The 19,377-nt window shown below is 47.9% G+C and overlaps 1 protein-coding gene across 3 annotated transcripts in view; it reads left to right on the top strand.

The window, feature by feature from the left end:
* Positions 1-8,065: 8,065 nt before the first annotated feature.
* Positions 8,066-19,377, top strand: part of TRIM33 (tripartite motif containing 33) — a 114,162-nt gene continuing 102,850 nt past the window's right edge. For all 3 annotated transcript variants that reach the window (XR_005885737.1, XM_040998915.1, XM_040998914.1), the window contains exon 1: positions 8,066-8,612. Coding sequence is in view for 2 of the 3 variants with exons in the window: in XM_040998915.1 (XP_040854849.1) it covers positions 8,081-8,612 (532 nt within the window). In the remaining variant the exon portion in view is untranslated. The remainder of the gene's footprint in view (positions 8,613-19,377) is intronic.

The following is a 19,377-nucleotide window of genomic DNA, read 5'->3' as shown; positions in this document are numbered from 1 at the left end:
CGCCCAGCTGCTAAGACCATGCGGCTGGGGGAGTTTGGGAGGAGTTCGGTCCTTGGGCTTGGGGGCAACTGACGCTCCCTGCAGTGTGGCGACTGTGGGGGGTGCCCCTGCCGGGTCGGACCCAATGCGGGGGACTCACGCCAAAGACACTGCCACAAGGCAGTGAACGAGTCCTCGGCCTCCCCCAGGACCCAAGAGAGCTCTTCCCTCAGGGTAAGTCCGCCATGAGGGAACTTGGGAACTGGGTGGAAATTCCTAGCTCCGCCCAGCTGCTAAGACCATGCGGCTGGGGGAGTTTGGGAGGAGTTCGGTCCTTGGGCTTGGGGGCAACTGACGCTCCCTGCAGTGTGGCGACTGTGGGGGGTGCCCCTGCCGGGTCGGACCCAATGCGGGGGACTCACGCCAAAGACACTGCCACAAGGCAGTGAACGAGTCCTCGGCCTCCCCCAGGACCCAAGAGAGCTCTTCCCTCAGGGTAAGTCCGCCATGAGGGAACTTGGGAACTGGGTGGAAATTCCTAGCTCCGCCCAGCTGCTAAGACCATGCGGCTGGGGGAGTTTGGGAGGAGTTCGGTCCTTGGGCTTGGGGGCAACTGACGCTCCCTGCAGTGTGGCGACTGTGGGGGGTGCCCCTGCCGGGTCGGACCCAATGCGGGGGACTCACGCCAAAGACACTGCCACAAGGCAGTGAACGAGTCCTCGGCCTCCCCCAGGACCCAAGAGAGCTCTTCCCTCAGGGTAAGTCCGCCATGAGGGAACTTGGGAACTGGGTGGAAATTCCTAGCTCCGCCCAGCTGCTAAGACCATGCGGCTGGGGGAGTTTGGGAGGAGTTCGGTCCTTGGGCTTGGGGGCAACTGACGCTCCCTGCAGTGTGGCGACTGTGGGGGGTGCCCCTGCCGGGTCGGACCCAATGCGGGGGACTCACGCCAAAGACACTGCCACAAGGCAGTGAACGAGTCCTCGGCCTCCCCCAGGGCGGCCAGTGCACCAAGTGGTGCCAGGCATTGCCTGCTGGCCGCCCGGAAGGGCAAACTCTGGGGTTTTCAAGATATATAATTGCTGCCTGGGTCACTCATGACTAAGACTAGGTTGAGTGTAGGTGCAAAGTGAATTTTCGGGTATTCTCAGTGACAGTGTCATGAAAGATACATGCAGGCAAGGGGACCAAGACCTAGTGGTTTGGGGGTAGTGTCCAGAAGATAATTTTAGTAAGACAGATGCAACAGCTCAATTATGAATACAGAAATGGGATATTCGTATAGAACATCACTGATCACCATATACTAGCCCACACCGAAGCTATGGATGGGGGCCTCTTTGGCAGTGTTGGGTACCATTGCCCGACTGAGTGTTGGAGTTGTGGAGTGGTCACATTTGGCAAATCAAGACACTCTCCAGCACACAAGAGAACTTGGGCTGGGGGTAGGTTCTGTGGGGTTGTGTGGGCCCAACCCTTTGGAATACAAATCCCCCGGGTTAGTTCCCAAGCTGGGGTTGCAATGGTCTAAGCTAGGTGTGACCACGACATCTGCCATCACTCATGGGTAAAGGAATCCACAACAGTCAGGGTAGGTCAAGGCAGCAGCACCCAAATGTGCATCTTTAAACAGGATGTGGGGTGGGCCGGGCTGCCACTGGAAGGGGACAGAAGGGGCAAGGCTGAACAAACCTTAACTCACAAGTAACAACAGAAATCAGGTTGGAGCACAGCTCATGCCAGGTAGGTCCTTGCACATACTGATCTGTGTGAGGCAGAGGCACTAAGCCACAGCATCCAAGGGGCCACGACAAGTGAGGGGCTCTGCCAAACAGAGACAGAACAACCACCGGCCTACACCTGCTCTATGGCAGGGCAGAGGCCCGGTTGGGGAAATAACAGGACACCCTAGCTGGGTTGAGTTTCCCACCAAGGAGCGCATGGGCTGGAACTGAGGCTACATTCTGATCAGGATACGATCGTAATCTCACTTGGCACAATTGTGGACTGGGATGGGAAGCACCAAGCCAGGCCAAATTCCAACACCATCTGGTGCTCTGGAGGACCGGCGAGGGTTGTGTGACAGACTAGGTTAGGTCTCAGCCCTTACTGAACCATGTGTGAGCTTGGTAGGGGTATGGAAGAGCCATGGCTGGGTTGAAATATCCAACAACAAGAACCAGCTTGGGTCGGAGGCCAGGCAGGAAAAGCCACTGTTCCTCCTAGGATAGCAGGCGAACTGAGTAGTGCTGGCTCATGGACCCACTGGTATGCGCGAAAACTGGCATTGGGACAGGTTCTGGTGGAGGAGCCCGGGCAACTCCTCTGGCAGGACACAGTCCCATGCAGGTAAGCGCAACAAGCACAATAGGGAACAACCCAAAACAGGCAGTGAAAATTATCCCACTGGCATACACATGGCATGGGTTGGGGGCAGACCAGCCTGAATCTGTTCACATTACCTTCTGGTGAATCCGAGCACCAGAACAGAGTGTGGGTCGAGCCAGGTTCGGTTGCAACACATACCAGTACACAACAAGTAATGCCAAGGTGAGATGAGCCGTACCAGATGTGGCTGCAGCACACAACCAGCACATGTGACAATCAGGGAGGAGGCAAAGCCAACAGGGGAACGTGGGCACCCCTGCTGGATAACTACTTCCATTGGAAAGTGTGAATACGGATGGGGCAGTTCAGACTAGGCAGGGCTATAGCACCTGTGGGCCTCACGGTGAGCTGACTGTTCTGACTGGTGCAAGTTAAAATTAGAGTGGGTTGAGGGGTGTTTGGGCTTAGCCACAGCATTAGCTGGCAGAGGCTGGTACTAGGAGCCAATTCTGACAAGTCAAATGCCAAAACTACCTGGAGACTGCATACTCTAGGAGTGGGTGTGGCCTAGTAGGGAAATAGTGGGCACCTCCCTCAGGGTTACCACCCTCACTGGACAGCAGGAAACCCAGGCTAGGAGCAGGGGTGGCTTGACAGAAAGGCACCTGCCAGTGGGTGTATGGGCTGGATAATAGGTTGGTTGGGTTGAACCAGGCTTCAATGTCCATTGACGTGTGCGAGAGCTACTTGGGATGTGGGACAGACTGGACAAGCCTGCACTGCATACTGGCAAGCATGGGAACCAGGGTAGGGGGCAGAACTGGTAGGGGTTTTGGGGAGTCGCCTCAACTAGGCTGCAGCTCCAACTGGTTTGCATGAAGACCGAGTATGAAGTGGGTAGAATCGAGCTGGACTACAACACCCATTGGTTCACAAGGAAGACAGGGCTGGAAGCCGAACGGACCCAGTAATCGCAACGACCAGCATATGCATAAGCTGATTGGTGTGACGAACAGTGTTGGAGTCTGTACTAGCAAACTCACTCAAGAATCAGATCTGGGATCAACTCAGATGAAGTTTCTTTGGATATTTCTCCAACTGAACTGCTGATCTTGGAACCCCAACCATCAAGAGACTGTCAGCCAGTGGACTCTGAATAGGTTTCATTACGGTTGGGACGGAGAGATTGGCAGCAATCCAGAACTGATGAACTATCAAAACTGTATGAGCAGGACCCTTGGAGCGCGCCTCATGTTGGGGATGGGGGATGGGTGGGAGGTAGGGTGGGGCTTTCCCCTTTGTTACTCCCCTAACCCTACATACAGGGCAAAATGATTATATTAGTGTGGAAACAATGATATTACCCACTTTCACCCTGTAGCCCGTGACCCTTTGTACCCTAATAAACTAAGATTATTAAAAAAAAAAAAAGATATTTTCAATACTTTTTCATGTTTAGCACTGAAAAAAACTTTTGAAAACTGTATGTTGAGGAGGGATGACAGTCTTCAGCCAGCAGTTTCCTTTGCCGTTAGACTATTAACTGACAACTAAAAAAATATTAAAGTAATCAGAAATGACACTTTTCAATTATTTATTTTGGGAGGGAGGTAAGGAAAGCGAGATAACCTGGAGATTCATTTTCTGAGTGCCTACAGTATCCTCCAGTACCCACGATAGTCCCAGGTCAAAGCCAGGGAGCTGGAACCCAATTACTTGAGTTATCACTGCTGCCTTCCAGCAGCATAGACATTAGTGGAAAGCTGGAATTAAGGAGACAAAGGACGGTCTCAATCCCAGGTACTCTGACATAGGACTTGAATAGCCTAATCAGCGTCCTAATGTCCAGGCAAAACCTGTCTTGCTTTGCAATTACTTAAACTTCTTAAAAAAAACTGGGCCTTGCGTCATAGCCTAGTGGCTAAAGTCTTCACCTTGAACGCCCAGGATCCCATATGGGCGCGGTTTTAACCCTGGCATCCCTGCTTCCCATCCAGCTCCCTGCTTGCGGGCTGGGAAAGCAGTTGAGGACGGCCCAAAGCCTTGGGACCCTGCACCTGTGTGGGAGACCTGGAAGAAGCTCCTGGCTCCTGACTTAGGATTGGCTCTACTCTGGCCTTTGTGGCTACCTGGGGAGTGAACCAGTGGATGGAAGATCTTTCTGTCTCTTCTTTATTCTGTAAATCTGACTCTCCAATAAAAAATAAATAAATTAAAAAAAATTTTTTCTTAAAAAATCAACTTGCTGTAATCCGGAGTGGGAGAGGCCTGGGAGGGAAATAGTGGGTTCCTCCATCTTGGGTTACCACCCCCCACGGAAGGACACGAAAACTAGGACAGGGGCTGGGGTGGCTAGACAGACACCCACCAGCATCTGTGTGGGCTGGATAGTGGAGCTGGTTAGATGGAACAAAGCTTTAATACTCATTGACATGTATGAGAGCCGAATGGGGTGTGGGACAGACTGGACTACTCCTACACATACTGGCAAACCAGGGTAGGGGGTGGGCCTGGTGGGGGTTATTGTGGGTTGCTCCCACTAGGCTGCAGCTTCCACTGGTTTATGTGAGGGCCGAGCATGTGCTGGGCAGAACCAGGCTGGACTGCAACACCCATGGTTCCAGTGGAAGCCGGGGTTGAAAACAGAACCAACCCAGCGACTGCAACCACCAGCTGATCGGGGCGATGGACTGTGCCAGGCCATGTACTTGCAAGTACATACAAGAATGTGGTCTGGGAACACCTCAGACAAAGTTTCTTTGGAGATCTCCCCAATCAAACTATTGGACTTAGAACCCTAACCAAGAAAAGACAAGATAGAACAGGTCAATCAAACATCTCAGCTATATGTTGGCAGCGAAATACTGGGCAAACGGAGACTCTGTGATGGACTATGTCAATCAGTGGATTCTTCAACTACCTCATCGTGCTTGGAGTGGTGAGATTGGCAGCAATTCCTAACTGGTGAACTATCAAACCACTTGAGCAAGAACCTTGGAGCATGCCCTACATCTAGGAGCTGGGATGGGTGGGAAATTGGTGGGCCTTCTCCCTTAATACCCCCCTTTAAGCATGAAGGAAACAATATGGAAATAATAGTCTTATCCACTTTCCTATAGTCCTTGAACTTTTTTACCCTAATTAACTATGTAAAGATTGTCAAAAACTAAAAAAAAAAAAAACAAAAACAAAAAAAAAAAACCAAACCACTAAGGGATAGCAAAATGATCAGATGCATAATACAAAATTGTCACTATGTTTAACACAATAAAAGAAATATCAATAGTATGACTATAGAAAAAAAAATCAACTTGCTGGATGGGGAAAAGTTTTTCAAAATCACATTAAGAAGAATAAAAGCTAATATATATATATTATATATAAAAGCTAATAGCATTATATGTATATTTATATGAGGAAGGCCATTTCTGTACATGTCCTTGCCCCTGTAATTGTAATGCCCTGTTGCTCTGATAAACTAAGGCTCTCTGGTTTGCCTCAAGCCCTCTGAACTTAGTGTTTGTTCTACTTGAACACTGTTTAGCAAGACAGACTGCTTCATCTTATCATCAGGTGTCGCGAACACCTAGCCCGGTCACTCGGTCACTCGAACAAATGCCAGGAAAGAAATGGATGCTTGCAATCAAGCGTTTATTCAAGCAAACACACACCAAACAGGATGGGGGAAGCTACTGAGAACGCCCTTGACTTCGGTCTTGTGGAAGTCTGCTGGCTTTGGCTCCAGTCTAGTGGGAGCCTGAGGGCTTCAGTGACTGGGACCAAGGCCTGGGTTTTTATACGATTCAGTGGGTCAAGCAAGCAGCTGTTACAACGTTTTGATTGGTTATTACATGTTATCTATCAATAACACTTGTTTTCTCTTAGTTCTGAAAAACATTTTTTTAACATATTTATCAAGACACATTTTCTTATGTTATCATAACTTGTTTTTCATGACATGCTTACGTACATTAGAGCTTCTTAACAGGAGTGATAGCAGAGGGCTTACATACATTGCAGCTTCCTGACAAGAGTGATAGGGGAGGGCTTACGTACACTGGAGTTTCTTGACAGGAGTGATAGGAGAGGAGCCCCATTTCACCAGTTGTCTAGGAAGATGGAGACACTTCTGCTCAAAAACTCCAATATACATACTACATCCATTATTAAGTCACAGCATAATTTACATAGAAGGTCTATTATTACAGCTATTTCTGGGTCATCAATTTCGGATAAAAGTATAGTAATACTAAGGATATAATTGAGGTTATTAATATGTTACTTCCCATATCTCCCATAGACTCATTTTTATCTACATCCATATTAAGTATGTATTGATGGAACAGGATAGGTGCAGATGGGAGGGAGTAAATAACCAGACTGTTCCAATCATCAGGTCTCCTTCAATCTCCTCTAAAGCCTTCTACCCCACTTGGTTCTCCTTCACAGCATTTACTTAGCACATTACCATGGTACCCAACACTTCAAAGTTGATGAAAAATCAAATGGAGAGTTTTCTTCTGTGTAAAAAAAAAAAATCAAATTCACCCGATTTTCCTATAGTACGCATTTTTGCATGAGCCTTTGCAAGAGCCCCACTCATCTCAAATCTTCCTGCAACAGGCTATGAACCCCCTGCGGCAGCCTCTCTTGGGCTCTCCGCTGTAACCCCAGGGTATCCAGGATGCTGACCCCTAGCACGGCAAGTGTTCTTGAATGTACGTGTAAATAAACAGCGTCTTCCAGTGGTTTAGCGCCTTAGGCCGGTTCAGAGAAGACTACAGAAGGTGATGTTTCTCACGCCCAACCAGCCACCGCACTACAAAACACCTGTTTCCCAAACAGAGAGACAATTCTTTCTCCGAGCAGTGGTGGTGAGGGCGCTTGTGACCCGGTTCGCCCAGGACACTAAGTGGGACTCTCGGAAGGACCACAATATTTAGGGCGAGATCCCGGGCTCTCTGTAAACGGACACACATCTTAACAGGCCTTCCCCTCCTCCCCGCACTGCTGGGTGTAGGACTTGAGGCGTCTCCCCGGGCAATCATTGCTTTGAAAAACCCTCCTGAGGGAGCTGCTTCTCGGGTCTCAGAATCGCCTGAAGGAGCAGGAAAGAGTTATAAAGAGAGTTTCTTCCTCATCAGGTCTTTGCAGCCAGTGTCTGGTAAAACTCCAGCTAAAAAAAAAAAAAAAGCCAAATACTCGGTTCACGCCTCCCCTGAGCCACAGCCTCACACAGCACCGAGAATTGGGAGGCCTGAGAGCTCCGATCACGCCTCACAGAAAGCTTCCGCGGTGACGCTCCCTCAGGCAGGCACCGCCTCAGCCTCCTACCCTTCCATTTTATTCCTCCCTTCTCCCCGCAACACGGCGGTGCCCGAACTCCCAGGCACGCTTCACCAAAGGCCGACATGGTTCCACGGCCTCTGGCTTTAAAAGCTAGCGCCTGTGGAGCTACGGCCCCACGGCCGTGACGCAACGTCCTGGCCCCAGACGTCTGGCCGAGCTTCGCGAACGCCCCGGCGCCCGCGCCCCGAGTTCCCGCCTCCCTCAGAGGGAAGTCCGTGCGTGCGTGCGCGCGCCGCGCCCGCCCTCTGGAGCCGCGCGACGCGAGGGCGGGGGCGCCGCGTGCGCGCGCGCTCTCGTGGGTTCGCTCGCTCGCTCGCTCGCTCTCGGCGGTCGTTCTCGCTGCGGCTGGGGCTGGGGGCGGCGGCGGCGGCGGCGACGCGGGCGGCGGGCGGCGCGGGGCGGTCCGGCGGGTTCAAAGAGGAAAACATGGCGGAAAACAAAGGCGGCGGCGAGGCTGAGAGCGGCGGCGGGGGCAGCGGCAGCGCGCCGGTAACTGCCGGAGCCGCCGGGCCCGCGGCGCAGGAGGCGGAGCCGCCTCTCGCCGCGGTGCTGGTGGAGGAGGAGGAGGAGGAAGGCAGCGGCAGGGCTGGCGCGGAGGGCGGCGCGGCTGGGCCCGACGACGGGGGGGTGGCCGCGGCCTCCTCTGGCTCGGCTCCGGCTGCCTCGGCTCCTGCAGCCTCGGCCGTGGGCTCCGGAGCTCCCGGGGGGACCGTGTCGACGCCGGCCCCGGCTCCAGCCTCAGCCCCTGCTCCGGGTCCCTCGGCGGGGCCGCCTCTCGGACCGCCAGCCTCGCTTCTGGACACCTGCGCCGTGTGTCAGCAGAGCCTGCAGAGCCGGCGTGAGGCGGAGCCCAAGCTGCTGCCCTGTCTTCACTCCTTCTGCCTGCGCTGCCTGCCGGAGCCGGAGCGCCAGCTCAGCGTGCCCATCCCGGGGGGCAGCAACGGCGACATCCAGCAAGGTGAGCCGTGGAGGCCCGACCCGACGTCTGGGCCGCCGGGGATTCGCGGGGCCCGGGAGGATCTGGGGACCCTGGGCGGGGGGGGGCCCTGGCTGCTCGGACCTGCGCGATCCCCAGGGGTGGACGAGGTGAAAAGACACTGCCCCTGGGACAGTTTCCAGAGAAGCTGGACCGCGCGAGATAAGCAGGAGGGTGAAGGGAGGGGTGCCGGCTGTGCGACGGGGGGAGGGGGGCACTGCGAAGGAGGTTGGCGATGTGCAAGCTGGTTCTGGCGCGGCCGGAGAGCAGAAGCGGGTCTGCGCGGCCCAGCGGAGAGAAGTGGTGTGGAAGGGTTTGTGAGGGTGGTGGATTGCACTGGAGGGAGAGAATGGGGCCTGTTTGGAGCAGAGACGACTGCGGAGCAAATGCAACTGGGCGGAAGACATTAGGGGAAACTTGGAGCTCCAAGGCACCTGAAGGCAGAGAATTTTGAGATGACGTTGAGGGGAGTACCTCAGGAGGTGAGAGTAGCTGCGAAGGGCCTGCGCGGTTAGGGGCAGTCTTACGGTTTGCGGATGGGCGAGAAGTGAACTTGGAAGAGGAGTGAGGGTTAGGTAGAGCTGGGCTTGAATTCGTTTCAGTTCGTTGTGCATTAAGGGCACTTGGCTGTGACTGAATGTACTGCTCCCGGAGGACTCCTTTGCAGACGCATAGGGGAAACAGGTAGCGTGCTGCAGGGGCGTGGGCGCTTACTGTAGTGGTTGCGGTGAAATGGAGGGAAGCGCGGGGTGAGTTCCTCACCGGGTGGGAGGGTACATCCCTGGAGCTGGAGCTGGCCTGAGACTTTTGGCGGACATTACATTGCATGATCAGCTACACAGACAAGGAGTTCCACGTCCCCGCTCCACAACTCTTGGGGTTTGGACTTCAGAATCCTGTGTTTTTTTGGGGGGTAAGATCTCTTATTTAGTACTCCAGCAGGGGTCGGATTCTGGAATAACAGCTCATTATCAAACACTGGGAAGTTTCTGCATTGAAACACAGATATTGGATGTGGTGGGCTTTATTGTAATCATACGGCAACAAAAATGTTTCAAAGCAGGTACGGAATGGTGACTCGGTGCTAGAGGGTTGGGATATGGCCAGTGCATTGTCTTCTGTACAGTGGTGGAGTGAACCAAGGGCATGGCTCTTCAAAGGATAAAGTCAGATTTGTGATCTGAAAGTGCCACTCGGAGTACTGGAGAGATGAAGGGAGGCTGGAGGCCGGGAGAGCAATTAGGGGAACGGTGGCACCCATGTAGGCGCCCTTCCATGTCAGGAGTTAGAGAAGGAGGGCTTTTCGTATGAGTGGTTTAGGGGCTTTGTGACATGCTAAGTTGAGATGTGTCTTTGGCCACTTTCTACTTAGGACTTGAACAAACTAACTTTTCTTGACTTCAGCTTTCTCATTTGTGAACAGGGATGAAAAATGCATTTCTCATAGAGTTACTGAGAAAATGAAGTGAAAATTTATAAAGGGACCAGTAGCACAGGGTGATGAAGTGACTGCTAGTTTGTTAGGGAGTTTTGGAGCCAGTTGAAATTGGTGTGTAGACTGAATTCCAGGTTTGTTTGGCGTCTGGATTATTAAAGCAAGTGAAGAATTTAGCCAAAGAAGCCGTTATCTGTAGTGTAGGGAGGGCTAGGATTTCGCTTTTGGGTTTCACTTTATGGGGGCATGCAGATACGATGTTAAAGATTTTCTTGGGTAGAGAAGACACCAGGTGCTAATAGGTGTGTAGAGGATAGCTGCTTGTGGCCCCAGGAGCTTGGTAAGACCTGTGGGACTGTTCCTGTGGGAACCTGGATTAGGTGGGACATTCAGAGGGAACTCAAGGTGCAGATTGTGTTTGGCTGATGTGGGTGACGGGCTGAGACAGTGAAATTAGCTCTTTGAAATTCTTGCAAGACAGAATAATCGTCAACACCTTTGTTTTTGAACTGGCAGAAATACATGGAAAAGACTAATGTGGTTCTTTCAGTGGTGCTGATTTCTTTCCACTGTCTTTAGCAACCTGGCATCGACCATGTTTTTAGGTAGAGTCCAGAAAATAATTTTTTAGGTATAAACTCATATATCCTTTGATTTGCTTTCTCTGGAGAAAGAACTCTGGGTCAGCTGGATTTAGTGGTCTTAGGTTTGCCACTTAATTACCTAACAGGGGCTTGTAACTTTCTGTTACTAACTTTGTCTTTGATGTAGCTAATTGTTATTCACTTATAGCTTACTAAGTTAAATTAAACGTGAATGTGACAGTGGTTTGTAACTGTGAAATGCTTCAAAAATGCATTATTGAGGGTATTGCTGATCTGTGGTCTGAATTGCCGTAGCTGGTAGTTTATCTCGCTGTATTTTGCTGGTGATTCTGAGTTAGTGATGCATACAGCACCCTTCCTTCTCACTGGCCTTTTTCTGTTTCCTTTCCCTGTGGTGATGGACCAGCAGCATCAGTAGCATCTGTAGCCTTGTTCACAGTACAGATTCTTGTACCCCACTGCAGGTCTTTGGACCAGTGATCCTTTCAGCAAGTCCTCCACGTAATTCTTTTTTTTTTTTTAAAGATTTATTTATTTTTATTACAAAGTCATATACAGAGAGGAGGAGAGACAGAGAGGAAGATCTTCTGTCCGATGATTCACTCCCCAAGTGAGCGCAACGGCCGATGCTGCGCCGGTCCGAAGCCAGGAGCCTCTTCCGGGTCTCCCACGCAGGTGCAGGGTCCCAAAGCATTGGGCCGTCCTTGACTGCTTTCTCAGGCCACAAGCAGGGAGCTGCATGGGAAGTGGAGCTGCCGGGATTAGAATCGGCACCCATATGGGATCCCGGCACGTTCAAGGCAAGGACTTTAGCCACTAGGCCACGCTGCCAGGCCCCTCCACGTGATTCTGATGTACAGTCCAGATGAAGAACCACTGTTCGATAGTCAAGGGATTCTTGCTTCAAATAGTGTCTCCTCATAGAAGCTTTATTTTGACTACTTTTTCTAAAAGTGGATCGCTAGGTCACTCTCTGACATTTTTTTGCCTTCATAGCTCAACTAAAATCAGAATGTTTGTGGTTACTTCTCTCTCATTTCCCACTAGAATATGGAATGATTGTTCAATAAATAGCTTTTGAATGAGTAAGAATCACCTGGAGAGCTGATTAGCATTCTAATTTGGGAGTTTCTTCTGAGACTGATTCAGTTGTATCTGCATTTTTGACAAGAACCTGATGTAATTCTGCCGGAGATGGTATCTATCTCACTTAAAGGTGAATTTAAATATTTTAAAAAGTCTGACCTCTGTTCTATTTGATTTGTTGAGAAAATAAAAAAATAGCTAGCTAATATTTGGTAAATATTAGTAATGAGTTCTTAAAAGCATTCTTGTGACTTAAAAAAAAAAATTGGCCTCTGGCATTGTGGTGTGGTGGGTTAAGCTGCTGCCTGTGGGGCCTGTAGCCCATATCAAGATGTCTTAGGACCCTGGCTTCTCTGCATCCAATTCAGCTTTTGCTGCTAAGGCTTCTTGGAACACAGCACAGAATGGCCTGGACCTCTCTCACCCATATTGGAGGCCTGGATGTAGTTACTGGCTTCTGGCTTCAGTCTGGTCCAGCGCCAGCCAGTGCAGGCAGTTGGGACGAACTGGTGAATGGAAGATCTCCCCCTCTGTGGGTGTGTCTCTGTCACTGTACATTTCAAGCTATTACAAAAAAATGATGCCTTTTCAGATTAGTAGTGGCTATGTTTAAGTCTGCAGTATAGCAGTAAATATGAATTTATGTCTGTATATTTGAGGAAACTCTAGAACTTTTGAAGGAGATGAGACTTTTGTAATGATACATCTTCAGTTATGATGTGGGAGTAAGTTGTTTTGGGTTTTTTCATTAATTAGCCATGTAACCACTGGACAAGGCCCCTAGGGTGCTACCTCCATGAATCTGCAATATGAGGAGGCTGAGTTTTCTTCCATAAAATTCTGGGATTCTCTTGTCTTTGACAGAAGCTAAGTTTTCACATCTGCTTCTGTTTAATATTCTTACAGCCTGTAGGGAGTGATGGAAAGATCAGCATGGAAAGATGATTCTATTTCCAAATCCTCCAGGTTACTGTGGAAAGTTTAAAGGGCAGTGGCAATGACTTGAAGAGTACCTACTCTTAATGTTTCTGTCTGTCACAGCCTGCCGTGAGCCACTCTGGAGAGTTTTCTTTTTTTCAGCCCTTGAAAGTTCTTACTCAGAATATTCTGAAGGTACTTTTGAAAGTTCATGGAAAATAGATTTAAAGGATACATTGAAATTCGTGCAGAAAAGAAATTTTGTTAAAAGACTTTATTTGAAAGGCAGCATTACACAGAGAGGAGAGACAAAGAGCTTCCCTCTGTTGAATTAAGTCCCCCAATGGCTGCAACAACTGAAGCTGAGCTGATCCAAAGCCAGGAGCCAGGAGGTTCTTCCTGGTCTCCCACATGCATACAGGAGCTCAAGTACTTCAGTCATTTTCTGCTGCTTTTCCAGGCCATAAGCAGGGAGCTTGATTGGAAGTGAAACAGTTGGGACATGAACCAGTGCCCATATGGGATGCTGAAACAGCAGGTGGAACATTAGTGTGCTATAGCATTGCACTGGCCCTGTGCAGAAAAATTTTAAGTTATGTATCCAAGGAGTTTTCTAAAAGGTAATGGAAAATGTGCATTATGAAAAATATTGCATAGGGCCCGGCGCGGTGGCGCAAGTGGTTAAAGGTCCTCGCCTTGCACGCCCGGGATCCCATATGGGCGCCGGTTCTAATCCCGGCAGCCCCGCTTCCCTTCCAGCTCCCTGCCTGTGGCCTGGGAAAGCAGTCGAGGACGGCCCAAAGCTTTGGGAACCTGCACCCGCGTGGGAGACCCGGAAGAGGCTCCTGGCTTCGGATCGGCCCGTTGCGCTCACTTGGGGAGTGAATCATCGGATGGAAGATCTTCCTCTCTGTCTCTCCTCTCTGTATATCCGCCTTTCCAATGAAAAAATAATAAAAATAAATCTTTAAAAAAAAAAAAAGAAAAAAAAAAGAAAAATATTGCATAGATTTTGAAATATTTTTGTTCAAAGCTTTCACTTTTTAACCAACATAATAAATATTCATTTGTTTGAAAGATAGAGCAAGAGAGGGACAGAATGTGAGCCATCTTCCATCTGCTGGGTGTACCACTTCCCCTCCCTCTTAATTCCTGCATTAGGCAGGGCTGAGCCAGGGCAGAGCCAGAAGCTGGGAACACCATCTGGGTTTTGCACATGGGTGGCAGGGAGCCAAGCACTTGAGTCATCTGCTGCCTTCCAAGGTGAATTTTTGGAAGAAACTGGATTGAAAGTGGAGCTGTCAGGATTCAGACTGGCACCCTAGTATGAGATGTGGTATTCTAGCATCCATGCCCTCAGTCAACTTTTTGAACTATCTTTGTGTTTTGAAGGCGTGGCTTTTCCAGCCTGTGTGTGACTTATGTGGGAATATCCTTCCTTCCTTTCTTTCTTTTTCTTTTTTTTTTTTAGCATTTATTTTTATTGGAAAGTCAGATTTATAGAGAGGAGAGATAAATTTTCTTCCATCTACTGCTTCATTCCTCAAGTGGCCAGGAGCCAGGAACAACTTTTGGTCTCTCATGCGTGTGCAGAGTTCCAATGCTTTGGGCCGTCCTCTACTGCTTTCCCAGGCCACAAGCAGGGCTCTGAATGGGAAGTGGAGTAGCTGGGATATGAATTGGTGCCCATATGGGATCCTAGCACATTCAAGGTGAGGACTTTAACCAATAGGCTATTGCACTGGACCTGCGAACATCCTTTCTTAATATATTCTACAAAAACACATTTAGATTTTTTTTGTTTGTTTTATGTATTTTCATGTTATTTTAAAGGCAAAGAGACAAACATCTCCTATTCCCTGATCTAATACCCAGATGCAATCAGTGTAGTGGCAAAGACCCAAGTACTTGAACCATCATCTGTTAATTCCCATGGTATGCATTAGCAGAGAACTTGAGTCAGGAGCCAAGGAGCTGGGCCTGAAACCTGGCACTCCCACTTGGAATGTGGGTATCCCAAGTGGCTGCTGCTGCCGACCCCCTCCGCTTGTTTGAAAGCATTTTTTGTTTTGCTTTGTTTTAATTTGAAGGGAGTTGAGTAAGAAGGAAGGAGAGCAAAAACAAGCATTCTCTGGGTCGCTCCTCAGAAGTGTTGCAACAGCCATGTTGAAGCCAGAAGCCAGGCAATCCATCCTGATCACCCACATGGGTGACAGGGGCCCAAGGCCTTGGGCCTTCTTTTGCTGTTTTGCTGAGTGCATTAGCAGGAAGCTGAATTGGAAGTAGAGCAATTGGGACTCTAGCCAGTAGTCTGATATGGTGTGCTGGTATTGTAAGCAATGGCTTAAAACACTGCCCTACAGCTCTGGCTTCCTGAATTTGTTTTTGAGCTCTGTCATTTTCTTACTTGAATGAATGACCATAGATAAATTATTTAACATCTGTAAATTCAGAGTAATAATTATATGTACCTCATTGTGTTTTTGTGAGGGTTAAATGATGTAATACATTACAAATTATAAATTGTAGTCTTTTTAAAACAAATTATTATTATTATTATTATTATTATAAAAGTAGATTTATGAACAGAAGGAGAGACAAAGATCTTATATCTGCTGGTTCACACCTCAAGTAGTTACAATAACCAGAGCTGAGCATATACAAAGTCAGGATCCAGGAGCTTATTCTGAATTTCCCATGCAGGTGTAGGGTCCCAAGGCTCTGGACCATCCTCTACTGCTTTCCTAGGCCACAAGCAGGGATCTGAATGGGAACTAGAGCAACTAGGACACTAACTGGCGCCATATGGGATCTTGGTGCTTGCAAGGCAAGGATTTAGCCACTGAGCCATTGCGCAAATTATCTTTTGAGCCAGGCCCAAATTATAATCTTTTTAAAAAGTTAATTTTAAAAATTTATTTGAAAGTCAGATATACAGGGAGGGAGAGAGACAGAGAAGATGATTTTCCATCCATTGATTCACTCCCCAAGCGGCCATAATGGCCGGAACTGGTCCGGTCTGAAGCCAGGAGCCAGGAACAAGGAGCCTCTTCCAGATCTGCCACGTTGGTGTTGGGTCCTAAGGCCTTGGCCTGTGCTCGACTGCCTTCCCAGGCCACAAACAGAGTTGGATGGGATCCAGTGCCCATATGGGATCCTGGCACGTGCAAGGCAAGGATTTTAGCTGCTCGGCTACTGCACTGAGCCCCCAAAGTATGATCATAATCATCTTCTAGTTGTCCCCCATTGGCTTTGTGACCATCACTGATAATAAGCAGAGAAGGCGGAAGTGTATAATGTTCATTTTTTTTCTAGGCTTTTCTGTCTGATGTACAGCACACCTGATAAAGTCATTTAAATTCCAAACCCACCGCAGCTACCTACTGCTTATGATGTGAAAGCATATAAACTGGGGCAGGTGTTTGTGTAGCAGTTCACAGTTCAGGTGTTGCTTGGTGAGCCCAAATATCTCATTGGGAATACTTCCTTTTGTCATTGTCATAGCTCTGCTTTGATTTCAGCTTCTTGCACCCAGGGGGACAGTAGGTGCTGGCTGAAGTAGTTAGGTCCCTGACATCAATAAGGGAAGCCTGGGTCAAGTTCTGGGTACCTGGCTACAACCTGGCCAAGCCTGTATGTTGTGGACCTTTAGGCATTGAACCAGCACATGAGAGATCTTTGACTCTGTGTCTTTCAAACAAACTTTAAAAAAAGTCAAAAAAATTTATAAACTAAATTCTAAGTTATAATGTCTATAATCGTATCAGAAATTCTGGAGGAATCAAATTTTTCTGTATTTTCTCATTTATACTCTATTCAATGGCCTCCATGTGATATGTGGTCCAGAGAATGTGAGTGTGTAGGTGTCCTGAGACCATTCCAGGGTCCACATGGTTAAAGCTGCTTGGTGATTCCATTAATTCTTGTGTCTCTTGTTCGCTGTTCTTTTATTTATATTAATAGTGCAGAGGCAGTGATGGGTTCAACTATTGGCACCTTAGCCTGAGTTAAGACGGTGGCTGCAAATCATAGTAAATATAATTGAATATTGACTGGGGTGGGTGTTGTGGGGTGCTAGGGGTTATCCTGCCACTTGGGATTCTTGCATCCCATATCAGAATGCTGGTTGGAATTTAAGCTATTTTGTTTCCAGTCCAGTGGGTGGAAAATATCTGTGTTATTAAAGATATTGTTAGTATAAAAAGCAATAGGCCAGAGAGAGAGAAAGGCGGGCAGAAATTTTCCAGTTTGCTGGTTCATTCCACAAATGGCTGTAGTAAGCCAGATCTGGGACAGGCTGAAACCAGAAGCTCAGAGCTCAGCCCAGGTCTCCCATGTGGATGGTAGGGGCCCAGCCATTTGGGCTGTGGTATACTGCCTTCCCAGGAACATTAGTAGGGAGATGGATGGCGATGGGGTAGCTAGAACTGGAATTGGCGCTCTTGCATGAGATGCTCTGCAAGCACAATATCATCAGCCTCTTGGCTATTTTTCTGTTTTTCCAGTAGATGAAAAGTAGCAAATAACCTTTATAAGTTGTTGACTTTTTACTGCCACTTTCTTAAAACATCTCAGCTAACAGTGTTGTGAGATGTCACTGCCACATGCAATACTGGCAATCTCACATGAGTGCCAGTTTGAGTCCCGGCTCTTTGCTTACTTGCTCGGTCACTCTTGCTTTCCTCTCCATCTCTGTAACTGTGCTTTCCAGATAGAAAGGAAATCTTACTGACCCGTAGCAGTAATACAAAAATAAAATATAGGGCTCGGTGGCATGGCCTAGCGCCTAAAGTCCTTGCCTTGAACGTGCCCAGGATCCCATATGGGCGCCGGTTCTAATCCCGGCAGCTCCACTTCCCATCCAGCTCCCCTGCCTGTGGCCTGGGAAAGCAGTTGAGGACGTCCCAATGCTTTGGGACCCTGCACCCGTTTGGGAACCTGGAAGAGGTTCCTGGTTCCCGGCTTCGGACTGGCACAGCACTGGCTGTTGCAGTCACTTAGGGAGTGAATCATTGGACGGAAGATCTTCCTCTCTGTCTCTCCACCTCTCAGTATGTCCGACTTTGCAGTGAAAATAAATAGATCTTTAAAAAAAAATGTAAGTGAAACATAAAATTTTTAAAATGCCAGTTTCACTTAATATCCTTGAGGAAAGAGTAAAACCTTTTATTGTTCCTTAATGTTCTATGTGATAAAACGGGAAATGTACAATAAATGTATCTTATGTAGATTGAAGTGCAAGAAGAAAAGTGTTTGTGCAATTATCTGAGTTCCAGGCAGAATTGACTGACTTTTCATGGCAGATAATTTTTATTTGAAGGAATGATTGATGAACTTTGATTTTTAGACATGGATATTTGGCAGATATTTTCTTTAAAATGAATGAATTGGGCTTGTCACTTCAAGGAAAACAATTGTTATTATATATTGCCAGTGATAAAAATTGAGCTTAAAAATGAAGATTATAGTTTTGGAAAACTTGAACCTACTGCCAGGAACTTGACAGTTTCTCAATATTTAATGGCCTTTTTGTTGAAATAGGCAGCCATACTAATGAACATGTGTTTTTTTATATTGTCTAATGAAATGTCAGCATTAGAAGATCTGTATGACTAATATTATTCAAACACACAATGCCTGAGTTACAGTCATGCCCAGCGGGCCTGGCTAAAGTCCTTGCCTTGCATAAACTGAGATCCCATGTGGGTGTTGATTCATATCCTGGCGGCTCCACTTCCCTTCTAGTTACCTGCTTGTGACCTAGGAAAGCAGTGGAAGATGACCCAAAGTCTTGGAACCCTGTACCTATGTTGGAGACCTGGAGAAGCTCTCCTGGCTCCTGGCTTTGGATTGGCTCAGTTTGGCTGCTGGTGCCACTTGGGTAATGAACCAGCAATTGGAACCTTTTTTCTCTGTATCTCTTTCTCTATGTAAATCTGACTTTCCAATAAAAAATGAATATATAAATCTTTTTTAAAATATGCATGGAAAAAGATTCAAGCACGAAATAGAATAATAAATTAATTTTAATGTGAGAATAGTAAAATTTCATTGATGAGGTTTGAGATTCCATATTACAAATGATATTTGGAAATTAGAGTAGCGTATATTTGGCCATTTTCTATTAAAATTAGACATTGATATATTTAGAAAACGTGGAGCGGTGCTACTCTTGATTGTTTTCTTCAAAACAAAAAGTTATTAATGATAAAAACATTTAAACCTGAAATGGGCATGTTATTTTCAAATTATTTGTAATTATCTTTTAAAATTTCTTTTACTGAACACATTGAGTTAAATAGCAGATTTAAGCAAGAGCCTTATTTTTCAAGATTTATTTATTTTTATTGGAAAGGCAGATATACAGAGAGGAGGAGAGACAGAAAAGAAGATCTTCTGTCTGATAATTCACTCCCCAAGTGAGCACAATGGCCAGTGCTGTGCTGATCCAAAGCCAGGAGTTAGGAATTTCCTCCAGGTCTCCCATGTGGGGAGGATCCCAAAGCTTTGGGCCGTCCTCGACTGCTTTCCCAGGCCACAGCAGGGAACTGGATGGGAAGTGCAGCTGCTGGGGTTAGAACAGGTGTCCATATGGGATCCTGGCGCGTTCAAGGCGAGGACGTTAGCCATTAGGCTATTGTGTCAGGCCCAGAACTCTTTTGAAAGAGTATAGGAGGGCCCGGCGCGGTGGCGCAAGTGGTTA

Source organism: Ochotona curzoniae, unplaced genomic scaffold (genome assembly GCF_017591425.1).
Source record: "Ochotona curzoniae isolate NIBS_2020 unplaced genomic scaffold, NIBS_Ocur_1.0 scaffold_1037, whole genome shotgun sequence".
Classification (NCBI taxonomy): Eukaryota; Metazoa; Chordata; class Mammalia; order Lagomorpha; family Ochotonidae; genus Ochotona; species Ochotona curzoniae.
This window is presented reverse-complemented; position numbering and strand designations above follow the sequence as displayed.